Source organism: Lontra canadensis, unplaced genomic scaffold (genome assembly GCF_010015895.1).
Source record: "Lontra canadensis isolate GAN:19392208 unplaced genomic scaffold, GSC_riverotter_1.0 scaffold58, whole genome shotgun sequence".
Taxonomy (NCBI): domain Eukaryota; kingdom Metazoa; phylum Chordata; class Mammalia; order Carnivora; family Mustelidae; genus Lontra; species Lontra canadensis.
In genome coordinates, this window is record NW_022631052.1 from 3,155,399 (window position 1) to 3,167,634 (window position 12,236).

Here is a 12,236-nt window from a genome sequence, read left to right on the forward strand (position 1 = left end):
ACTGACAGCAGACCCTGACCCCAACTGGACTTTGAGCTCCCGTGGACAAGGCACCATCTTACTCACATCTGTATCCCCAAGGCACACAACACAGGGCTCCGGTTAAAAATATTTATTTGATATTTATTAATAATAAATATATATGTATTATATACATTGTATATTATAAATATTTAATAATAACCATTATAATGATAATTATATTTAATGATTTTACATATTTAATAAATACTATTATAATAATAGGATCGCTGCTGATCCATTCTGGATGCTTCTAATAATAATAATAATAATAATTAGTAGTAGTAGTAGTAGTAGTATTGGTGCAGGCACTGAATTACCTGGATGGTAATTCCTGCTTTAAGGGTTCAAAGCCAGGCTCTACCTCTTTCTGTATCTGTGACTCTGAACCAGAGACTTCCACCTTTATGAGCCTTGGTTTCAGTATTCATAGAATAGGTTTGATTACAGCATCCAACAGAGAGGGTTCTGCTAGAGGAGAAAGAAATGTAAAATGCTTGGCACAGCACCCACTCAAGAATATTAAATTAGCGGTTATTACAGCATACTGGTTTAGAGCATAGTCAAGCAGAAGTCAAGTGGCTCTGAATTAACATCTAGTACACGGGATTCTGAGCAAGTCCCTTTAGCTCCCTGAACCTGTTTCCCCATGTGTAACTCGGGGAGGTAAGAATTGATGGGGTTATTGGGAAGGACCGCTGAGCTCATGCACAGGAAGCGCTCCGGACACACAAGATGGAGGCTGCTATGACCCCCTCAACCCCCCACCTCCGACCCCCTCCCCACCCCGGTTCTCCGCTCCCGGACCCACCGCACAGATGACAAGATCGGGTTTCCCTCCGCGGGCCGTAACCCGCAGCCCGCAGACCGCCTCCCACAGCCTGCAACTCGGGCCGAGAGGGTGTGGCCACGGGCGTGGGCGGGGCGATCCGTACGCCCGCCCCTCGAGGCGGGTGGGCGGGGCGAAAGGGGCGCCCTGGCGCGCGCGCGCGCGCGACGGGCCCAGGTACGCGGACAAGATGGCGGCAGCAGTGGTCGACAACGCTATGGAGGTGGTGCCGGCGCTGGCAGAGGAGGCCGCGCCGGAGGCGGCGGGCCTCAGCTGCCTCGTCAACCTGCCCGGCGAGGTGCTGGAGTACATCCTGTGCAGCGGCTCGCTGACGGCCGCCGACATCGGCCGCGTTTCCAGCACCTGCCGGCGGCTGCGCGAGCTGTGCCAGAGTAGCGGGAAGGTGTGGAAGGAGCAGTTCCGGGTGAGGTGAGCCCGCCGCCCCGCCACCCAGCCGCCCGCGCCCCCGCCCCGCGCCCCCCGGGTCCGGGCCTGGCCGGCCAGCGCCGCCGCCTCCCAGCCCGCGCGCGGACCCCCTTCCCGGAGGCCACCCCCGGACCCCTGCCCGCGGACCGACAGACAAAGGCCTCCAGGCCTCCGGCTCCCCGGGCCCCTGAGGTCCACGCCGCGCGGACCCGCCGCTGCCCAAATTCGCATCGGGAAGCGCCCGGCAGCCGGGGCCCGCCATAGAGGGTGACGACGATAGGATCGCTGCGGATCCATCCTGCGCGCTTCTTTGTGCCCGACTCCGAGCTAAAATGTTTACATGGATCTGGCGATGCAGTGATCCTAACAGCCCTTGGAGGAAGCGGACGCAGCATTCCAGGGTTCCGGACCGAGAGCACAGATTTCGGTGTGGGGACCCCGGATAAATCTGGCCCTGGCACACTTGCCTTATGACCTTGGTGGGGTGGGTAGCGACTTCCCTTTTCTTTTGAGCCTCATTCATCGACTTTCTACCTTTCAGACCTACCTTTCACTGTGGTTATTAAATGAGATGATGTGTAAGGAGCATTTACGCAGGGCCTGGCCCTTGGGAGGCGCGCGATCAATGTTAGCAGCCCTTGTCGTCCCTGTTATTGTTGCTGCAACTGTCCCCATTTTACTGATGGGGAGTGAAGACAGAGCCATTCCTACTGCTACGCCAAGGTCACGCCGCGAGCTGCGTGCCGGGTGGAGATTTGAACGAGGGCCACCGCCGGGGCCCCTGGTGCCACTAAACCATAGTGCTTGCCCTGTTTCTCAAGGCTGCCTTTGATTCCTGTTGTCTGCCTTTGAGTCTCTGTTAAGCTGAGAGGGTTTTTCTCTCCTTGTAGGTGGCCTTCCCTTATGAAACACTACAGCCCCACCGACTACGTCAATTGGTTGGAGGAGTATAAAGTTCGGCAAAAAGCTGGGTTAGAAGCCCGGAAGATTGTAGCCTCATTCTCAAAGAGGTTCTTTTCAGAGCACGTAAGGATCCGTTGATGTAGCTCCCTGCTTTTGCCTGCTAGTGGTGTCTGGGTCTGGGTCTGTAGGCATTAGCTCATCTAGCTCTTTCTGATACTCTTTTTTCAGTTCTCTCACAATCCCTGACTCACTTAGATGGCCGCAAGAGTCATTGTGTCCTTTTCCTCCCGTCCAACAACACGAAGCCATTTGTCCCTGCCAGCTTTACTTTTCTAAAGCCAGAGAGAGAATGGGGAGTGGAGAGGGAGGGAGGGACCTGCCGCACAATGTAGAGGGAATCCAGATCAGCATTATTTCTCCTCCAGGAGGTTAAACGTATTTTTCACAGCCTCCGCTTGAGTTAGGAGATCACCAGTGATCGAACACTACAGATTTTGCCCAGTTGTTTTCCCAGAAGGGTTGACGAAATTCATACGGTTTTTCTTCTCTGGCTTTGCAAGTTCTAACTAACCAGTAGTGAATAGCATTGTTTCTTAAGTTAACAAGAGGATTAGAAGCTATCTGCAAATCAGATTTATTACTCCCTCAGTTAAATGATCTTGCGTTCATTGTCCCTGAAAAGTTTTTCGTTTTTTGTTTTTTTATTATTGCTGAAATGCATGTTTTTTTGTAGTTGTTTCTGTTTTCCCACAAAGTGTTTCAGAAGTTTATTAGGTTATGATTCTTAACTTTTTGTAATTCTGGGACATAGTTCACATTACTATTTTAAATTTATTTATTTATTGTTTAAAAGATTTTATTTATTTATTTGACAGAACCAGAGAGCACAAGCAGATAGTGAATGGCAGAGGGAGAGGGAGAAGCAGGCTCCCCACTGAGCAGGGAGCCCGATGTGGGGCTCTATTCCAGGACCCTGGGGTCATGACCTGAGCCAAAGGCAGACTTAACAGTCTGAGCCATCCAGGCACCCCATAAATTTATTTCTGATTGAGGGCCTAGAAGTAAAGCCAGTCTGATTTATTTATTTTTTGGGCTTGGGGTTTTTTTGTTTGTTTGTTTTAAGTAAACTGTATGCCCAGTGTGGAGCTTGAACTCAGGACTGTGAGGTCAAGAGTCACATGCTCTACTGAGTGACCCAGTCAGGTGCCCCTGATTTATTTTACTACCCTGGTTTACTGAAGATTAATTCCTCTTTTCTTACTCTCTTCCTTTCTTTTTTAAGATTTTATTTTTAAGTCGTTTCTGCACTCAATGTTTGTTGATACTAAGGTGGACAGAATTGATGTTCTATTCTGGATAAGCCTTGCCCTGGCCAGAAGCATTCATATCACATTTTAAAACTGATACAAAATGTTTGTACACACATATTTGGGTGCTAGATGTTTTTGATGCACTTGGTCATGACCTACTAGTTTGCATCCTCTAATTCTAGTCCAGCTGGTTTTGTGTGCATTTTTAACAGCCTGTGTATTTGTGTAATAATGATGAATTATTGTGTTTTTTCCTTAGCTCTCTCTTTCCCTGTACGACTGCCTAATTAGAAATATGTCAAGGACTTTGAACATAGCAGGAATAGACTTAAGATTGATCTGTGGGCGGATGATTACTTTGGCTCAGGACCCTTAAATTCTTGCGTGCACACAGGTTGATATGAAATTTCCTGCCTACTTTCAAACAAAATGGGAGAAGTAATAGAATTTTAAAGCTCATTGGTACCACCACCTTAATTTACCTAGGAGAAAATAGGCCCAGTGGGTTAAGTGAATTGCCCAAGGTACTAGGCTTCTCTCTGGCCCTTTGCTGCAGCTTGATTGAGTACAACATAAATTGCATGAAATCACTGTTGTAAATTACGGTATTTTGTATTTCTAATCCTTGTTTCAGAGCTGGTTTTTCTCACATTAGTACTCTGAGTAATTTCAGGAATTCCAGACCATGGAAATATAATTAATTTACAACTGGCAGTAAGATGTGAACAAATTATTGTTACTCCCCATGTTACTTTCCACCCATGGTGGGTGGTGCAGGCTAGTGTAGGACAGCTGTTACTGCTTCCACGCACTTGAGCATCTCTGTTTGCAACTCAGAATTGTGTGTGAGAGTGACAGACCGTTCAGTGCCTGTTATTGAGGCCTGTTTGTATGTGTCTCCTTCATAGGTCCCTTGTAACGGTTTTAGTGACATTGAGAATCTTGAGGGACCCGAGATATTTTTTGAGGATGAATTGGTGTGTATCCTCAATATGGAAGGAAGGTAAGTCATGGTCTTAGCAGGGATTGTTTTTTGTTTGTTCATTCTAATAATGCCCCGAATTAACTGCTGTAGTTTGTATGTGGCTGAACCCTGGGATGTGTTTTCCAAATATTTCATGTCTTGCCATAGTTATATTTTTTTTAAAAATTCTGTGTAAATAATGTTAATACCCTGAGACAGTTGATATTTAAAGAAACCTTGCATTAATCCTTTTGGAAAGAAAAGAGAATTAGTATTTATTCCTGCTATGGGTTAAGTACTGTGCTCGGCACTCATATCTATTATGTCATTTAGTAATATAAACTACCCTTCCTTTGTGATCTCTCCACCTACCATCACCAAATTTGTCTGTTATGGATTTTTTTTAATTTCTTAGGCATGTTTTAATTTAATGGAGGATTTTTTTTTTTATGATTTCTGAATTTCGTTAAGAAATAATCTTTGACCATGAACATTGTTGCCATCTGATTGAACCTCTCTCTCCTGATCCAGAAGAATCCACCATCTTTTGTTTGTTGTTTAAAATTTTTTATGCCTCATATTTTCTGCTGCGAAGGTTATTTTCCAGTTTACCTAAAAGATGACTTGGCTTCCAGTGTAACATATCTATGAAAAAGATTTTCTGCTCTGAAAGTTCTGGAAACTATTAGTGATAGAAGATAAGAAGGCTAGCTTAGCATCTCCCTTAGAGCTTACTGTGCAGTATCTCACAAACAAGTTGTAGGATATTTTCCTTGTTCTTTTTAAAGGGGTTTAGGAGAGAGAGCTATCTATCAGTGGAACAACTGTAGGGGAGAGGTAAGATGTGCCACTATTCTAGGCCTTGGATGAGTTCAGATGCAGAGGTCATTTTTCCGTTTCTATTTTGGTTTATCTATAAATGAATTGAAGTATGATCTAATAGTCAGTATTGTGCAGCCTTAAAAATAAAAGCCGACCTATCTTTTTTACATATATATGAGTATGCTTTCAAATACATAAACATAGTGTCAAATATATTAAGTTTATTGGTTGTTTTAGTTTTGATTTGATGTTGAGTGCAGACTTTGTTTTTTCTTGCTTATACTGTTTCTCCCTTCCTCCCCATTCCCTCCATTTGCATTGGCTTTCCCTTTCCCACCCCTGTAGTTAATGAGGACAGCTTAGGCTATGTTCTGACGTGCTCATACACATCAATATATATGGGAATGGAGGGAGATGATTTATTTCACAGAATTGTGATCATAAAATAGGTACTTTTCTGTATCTTTTTTTTTATTCAGCATTACCTTGTGGAAATCTAATCAACTGATAAAAAGTCAAATTCACTTTATTAATGGCTATATACTGTTTTACAGTACACACTGTAACTTATTTAACTATCCTACTGTTGATGACCAACCACTTTCTTCTCCATCTTATGTTATTGTGGAGGGTATTGGTTTTTGTGGTCTAATTTCTAAGTAGTAGTCTCCTGGGAATGAGTGTCCAAGGTCAGACTATAGAATGTTATGAAAATCATAAAAGATAGCATGTCCTTGACTGGGGAGACTTACCGTTACAAAAATGTCAGTTCTTCTAAAATTAACACATAACGCTGGTGCCATTCCAATTAGGATCCAAAAAGAATTTTTTTGTTTTAATTGGATAATAGGCTGAGAAGAATAAATTCACTAGACAAGTCAGAAAAAAATTTTTTAAATAATCACATTGTAAATTTTGCATCACTAGGTAATAGGACATAGATAAAGCTCGCTATAACCAAAACAGTGTTTGTTTGTTTGTTTATTTATTTATTATTAAAAAAGATTTTATTTATTTATTTGACAGACAAAGATCACAAGTAGACAGAGAGGCAGGCAGAGAGAGAGGAGGAAGCAGGCTCCCCGCAGAGCAGAGAGCCCAATGTGGGGCTCAATCCCAGGACCCTGGGATCATGACCTGAGCCGAAGGCAGAGGCTTTAACCCACTGAGCCACCCAGGCGCCCCTCAAAAACAGTGTTTAAATAGAAGTTGAGAGCTACATCAGTGACAAAGAAGAATTCAGAAACGTGTCCCAGCATAGAACATAATTTAATATATTTAAAGGCAGAGGGGAAAAGGTGCCATATTTAGTGATTGTTATTGGAAGTAACTGAATATTCATCTAGAAGAAAGTAAAACTGCTATCATATACAAAAATTAAGTTCCAGGAGATTAAATAACCTAAATTTAAAAATTAGCACCATGAAAATCCCTCAATAAAATAGCAAACTTTGTGTCTAATGTAGGGAGACCTACTTAACTAAGACCAATGATACAGAAACAATACAAGGATATAGACAGGGTTTTTTGTTTTTTTCTTAAGATTTTAAAATTTTTTTGACAGAGACACAGCGAGAGAGGGAGCACAAGCAGGGGGAGTGGGAGAGGGAGAACAGGCTTCCTGTAGAGCAGGGAGCCTGATGCAGGGCTCGATCCCAGGATCCTGGGATCATGACCTGAGCCAAAAGCAGATGCTTAACGACTGAGCCACCCATGCACACCTAGACAGAGAGTTTTGCAATAAAAAATAAACTTCCTTTTGACCAAAGAAACCATAAAGAAGTCAGTAGAATTCTTAAGATTTCTTTCTTTTTTTTTTTTTTTTAAGATTTTATTTATTTATTTGACAGAGAAAGAGACAGCAAGAGAGGGAATACAAGCAGGGGAAGTGGGAGAGGGAGAAGCAGGCTTCCCGCTGAGCAGGGAGCCAATGTGGCACTGAATCTCAGGACCCCGGGATCATGACTTGAGCCGAAGCCAGATGCTTAATGACTGAGCCATGCAGGTGCCCCGAATTCTTAAAATTTCTAAGAAGAAATTGAAAAAGGTACAAAAGAGGAGGACATTCACAGAAGAGCAGATCCAAAGGGCTGAGAATCCTGTAGATCTTTAAATTCACTTTGCAAGGAGATCTTAAATAACAACGAAATACTGACTTTTTTACTTAGCAGACTGGCGAACATGACAAATATATGCAGCCAGCTAAAAAGCACAGTTAGTCTTTTTAGCAGTGAGTGTCATAGATATGTCACCTCTTGGCCTGACACATATTTTGAGCCTAAGACGGTTATTTTTAAATAAGAGGGAATACTCACATTTTAAAATATTTTCGGATGTTGGTTTTGTTGAAGGACCGTGTTTGTATTCATTCCTGGCAAGTGCTTATTGTGCAAATATGGAAAGCATCGGAAGGAAGGATAGTTTTCCATAAATGCGGAAGCACCAATCTCAATATTGAAAACAATTTGCATTTATGGTGTTCTTTGTGATCTTTAAAAAGAGTACATCTACAATAAAGATTTGAAACGACCTATTAAAAATGGCATATGCTGTGCCTGAGAAAATGACCCAGAGTGACCATCACTGAGACATATTTCAGTAAACCTACTGGATTTTAAAGACAGAAAAGTTTTTTGGGCAGCCAACCAAAAAAAAAAAACGAAGTCACTTACAAGGTTAAGAGAATCAAAGTATCATCAGACTTCTCAACAATTGCTCTGTGTCAGAGGGAAAAAGAGTAATGTATTTAAGGTGCTGAAGGATCAGAAATGTCAGCCAAGGATTTTTATATCCAGCCAAACTGACTTCAAGTATACAGGCTACAGACAAACTTAACCAGCTTGCGGGGACTTGGGGACTTTGGAGTCCTTCAGGAGAAATGTGGTAGAAAATGAGCTTCAAACAACGAAAACAACCAGAGAGACACTGGCACAAGGACTAATGGTGAGCATTAAATATGTATTTGCTTTTAGAATTCAAGCGACAGTTAATAGGGTCAAAAATATTGTATGTAATGGTCATAAGCGTTTTCAATATAGATCTAGTACAGTTGTTTAAAGAAATGAACAGAGAATAGGGGAGAATGGAAACAAATATTTAGCTGTTTTTTGTACTCATCAAGGTGATGAAAATATTGGTCTTATTATTCTGAAGCTGGGCATGTGTTTGCTTCTAAGATGTGGAATAAAGCAAACGAGTACCTAGGTAATATTCTAATTCATCTCTGATGTTCTGGAGAAGTAGGATATTCCTGGAAGAAAAAAAGTTAGAGACACAAAACAGAAGATGTTTAGTTCTGAATTTGATTTAGAAGTGTCGGTATGAATTCCCGAGATATGTTTAAAAATATGTAGGGGTGTGTATGTGGATACACACACATAGATACACTAGACTTATTATTTCTGTCTGTTGGAAAGGTCTAGAAACAATAACCAATCTAGTAGAAATGATGATCCCTAGTACCCAGAAGGCGATCTTGATACATCCTTTCCCATCAGAAGAAGCCATGGTTTGGGGGAAAGGGCTGATTCTAGGTCTGATTCCAGGTCATTGTAAAAAGATGCGGCTGGAGCATCTTGGAAGTCTGGAACCAGATATCAGTAGAAGTACCAATATTTCATGTTGTAAGTGTTCAGGGGCCAACATGGAGAGGCCTCCACTGGCTAGAGATGTGATTTGAGCAGCAGTGTGAATAATAACTGGGATGGGTTGGATCACACCGACTGTGTATAGCTCTGTTAGTTCATAATAATACTCAGGAACAACTAATTGTTCACCTTTGGAGGATCATAAGAATCCAAATTATTTTGAAAAACAAAAGGAAAGACACAGGCATTTATCCTGCCTTTCCTAAATACTGTGCCATTGGGGGAATCAAATAGTGGATGAGTGGAAATTATTCCTTATAGAAATGCTCCAGCTAATAAATGAAGAAAGGATGGTGGAATTAGAATATCACCACTTTGCAACTTCTAATGAATTAATGGACCTGGGCATTGAGGAGCAATGGCTGCTAACATCACCGAAAGGGCCAGCCAAGGCATGATTGCCTCCTGATGGAAGGACTTCACTACCACCTGTGAAGTAGTCTTGCCAAATAAATGGAATCTGAATCTGATCAAGCATCTACATCCAATTTACAGGAAATTCAGAAGACAGAAGAACATGTGAAACCATACCTTGTGGAAGCAATCAACCAATTCCAGACTGTGGGAAACTGCAGGTCACACAACCAGGTTTCTTCAACAAATCAAGTGCAAGGGAAAGAAAAGATGGAGGGGGATCCTGTGCATTAAGAGACTTGAATGACCTCAAAATGGGCTAGACTAGAGTGTTCGGGGATATACGTTTGGTGAGGCAATCATGAGCATGGAGGTGTGGGTTGTGATGGCTGTAGATGGGAGAGAGGGCCCTGGAGGGCTCTGGGGCGTCTGCGAAGTCGTTTCTTAACCTGATAGGTGGATATGAGGATGTTTGTCTTATAATCATGCATTGAGCTTAATTCATGAAGCTGCTTGTTTGTTTCATGCAGTTTTCTAGATTGGCATACCTTACAACTCAGAGGTTAAAAGCTAGTAGAACCTAGCTCTTCTGATTTTCATTTACTAACCGAAGAGTAAGAGTTCTTTCTTTCTTTCTTTTCTTTTCTTTTCTTTTTTTTTTTTTTAAGATTTCATTTTTTTGGGAAAGTGAGCCAGAGAGAAAGCACAAGCGGGTGGGGGGGAGGGGCAGCACAGAGGGAGAAGAAGCAGCAGGCTCCCCACTGAGCAGGGAGCCCAGTGTGGTTCTCGATCTCGGGACCTGGAGATCATGATCCGAGCTAAAGGCAGCTGCTTAACCGACTAAGCAACCGAGGAGCTCCAGAGAGTTCTCTATTTCTGAAGCCACACTGATAAACTAATCAGTCTCCCTCCTATTTCCCATGATCCATGTATGCATTTGGAATATCTAGTGAAGCATTTCATTTACTTAGCAAGTATTAAGCATCTGCTGTGTACCAGGCTCTATCTGATGGCACCGAGAATACGCTAGTGAACAACACAAAAGCCCTATCTTTACTGGGCTTCCATTCTTAGTGGGGGAGATAGTCACTAACCAACTGAAGATGATTGATTACATTAGAAGATTCGAGTTGCTGTAAACAAATACTAATCAAGGAGGGGTATTTGGCTTGGTGGTGAGAGGAGAAGACCTAACTCGAGATGACATTTGAATGAAAACCTGAAAGGAGGCGAAGGTGCAGACTGCAGATCGCCAGGGAACGAATGTTGTCGAGGAGCTGAGAGTGCTGAGGCCTGAGGTGAGCACCACCAGGTGTGGTGAAGGAGTGACAGGGAAGCGGTGTGGCCAGAGGCCTGGAGGAGGCAGGGAAGAGCAGGAATTGAGGTCAGAGGGGCCGTTGGGGGAGAGTTTAGAGGACCTCTTAGGTCACCGTTAGGACTGGAGCTTTTACTTTGAGCAAAGTGGAAAACCCCTGCTGTGACCTGTGCTGAGACTTACCATGCTAAATGAGGCATTTGGACTGCCATGTGGAGGGGAGACTGAAGGGGCAGGGTTGAAGCTGGGAGCTCAATTCAGGTGCTTTTATAACACAGAAGATGTTGGGGACTTAGATGAGTGATTGAGAAGAGTTCACATGTCTGGTAGACTTTGAAGATAGAACGATTAGCACGGGTGGATGGGTTAGATGTGGCCTCTGAGAGCAAGCGAGCAAGGAGGCCAGGAGAACTGCAAGGTTTTTAGCCTAATTGCAATGGCAGATTACCTTTACCTGAGGGGGGGATGACTGGGAGGGGATGCATGCTTAAGGAGTTCACCAGACACCCAGGTGGGGATGTGGAGTAGCGTTGGTTATACAGGTCTGGAGTTTAGAGCAGAAATGCATACTGGAAAATAAACTGAGGGCTGTTAGTGGAAATAATATTTGAAACCGTGAGATGGAACGAGATCACCATGGAATAGCGTAGAAAGAGAAAAGCGTTAGCCCAAGGCCTGAGTTCCCTAAGGCAGGTGCCCAGGGGCCAGCAAAGGATTCCAGACACCTCACCCCTGGTTGGTGAGCCTTAGCCAGCTGCCCCGGTTTTCAGGTTTCTCCTAGATTTCTTTTTAGTAAATCTGAAGCCGAACAGGTCAGTGTTTCTTGGATTTCAGCACAAATAATCTAGTGTTGGTGACATATGCAAAGTTGTAAATTGTGCTGTCTGCCTCCATGATAACAAGTGCTGTGTGATCACGAAGCAATTACATTTTTCTTGTTAAGTAGGCTCTTTACATCCTATGATCATTGTGAAATAAAAAGTAAGGTAATCAAGGTGTTAGTGTCTTGATTCTCATTGACTTATTTTTGTTTGTTTTCCAGAAAAGCTTTGACCTGGAAATACTACGCTAAAAAAATTCTCTACTACCTACGCCAACAGAAAATTTTAAATAACCTTAAGGCATTTCTTCAGCAGCCTGATGACTATGAATCGTATCTTGAAGGTGAGGCTCTGACAGAGATCTTCTGACTGGCAGCTGAGTTGTCGCTCAGTACAGTAGTGGAGACCGTCCTTGAGGGCGGGATTATACCGTCTGATCAATTAGGCAGAACTGCTAAACGCAGAGCTAAGATTTTGCCAGAGTGTTTGGCTGTCAGCTGAAGAGACTGTTTTCTAAAGATGTATCGTCAGTTCAAAGCATGAGGCTGATAATTGAGCTAATGAGGTTAAATTCCCTTTTTCTGAGCTTTGAAGCATCATTTCCAAATCAGAAATAAATTTGGCCAGTTTTGTCTCTGTGTGACCTCGGGCCGATCCCTTCAGCTCCCCTCCCTGGTTGGAGTTGAATGAGGACCCAGTGTTCTTGTGCGTCAGCGAGTCTGCTTGTCCATGACAAGAAGTGAGGAGAAAGAAGTCGAGTGGACAGACATGACGAACAGAGTAACTTCGTTCCTGCTAAGTCAGACAAGAACAAAATGTGACTT

General features: G+C 43.2%; 1 protein-coding gene across 4 annotated transcripts in view; it reads left to right on the forward strand.

Annotated features, from left to right (window-relative positions):
• Positions 1–1,006: 1,006 nt before the first annotated feature.
• Positions 1,007–12,236, forward strand: part of FBXO21 (F-box protein 21) — a 45,286-nt gene continuing 34,056 nt past the window's right edge. For 2 of the 4 annotated variants that reach the window (XM_032876190.1, XM_032876191.1), the window contains exons 1-4: positions 1,008–1,279; positions 2,167–2,302; positions 4,398–4,492; positions 11,634–11,755. In XM_032876190.1, coding sequence (XP_032732081.1) covers positions 1,041–1,279; positions 2,167–2,302; positions 4,398–4,492; positions 11,634–11,755 — 592 coding nt within the window. In that variant the 5' untranslated portion in view covers positions 1,008–1,040. Of the gene's footprint in view, positions 1,280–2,166; positions 2,303–4,397; positions 4,493–8,000; positions 8,219–9,417; positions 9,498–11,633; positions 11,756–12,236 lie in introns of those variants that run through there. The other 2 variants (XM_032876192.1, XM_032876193.1) reach the window with 2 other exon arrangements.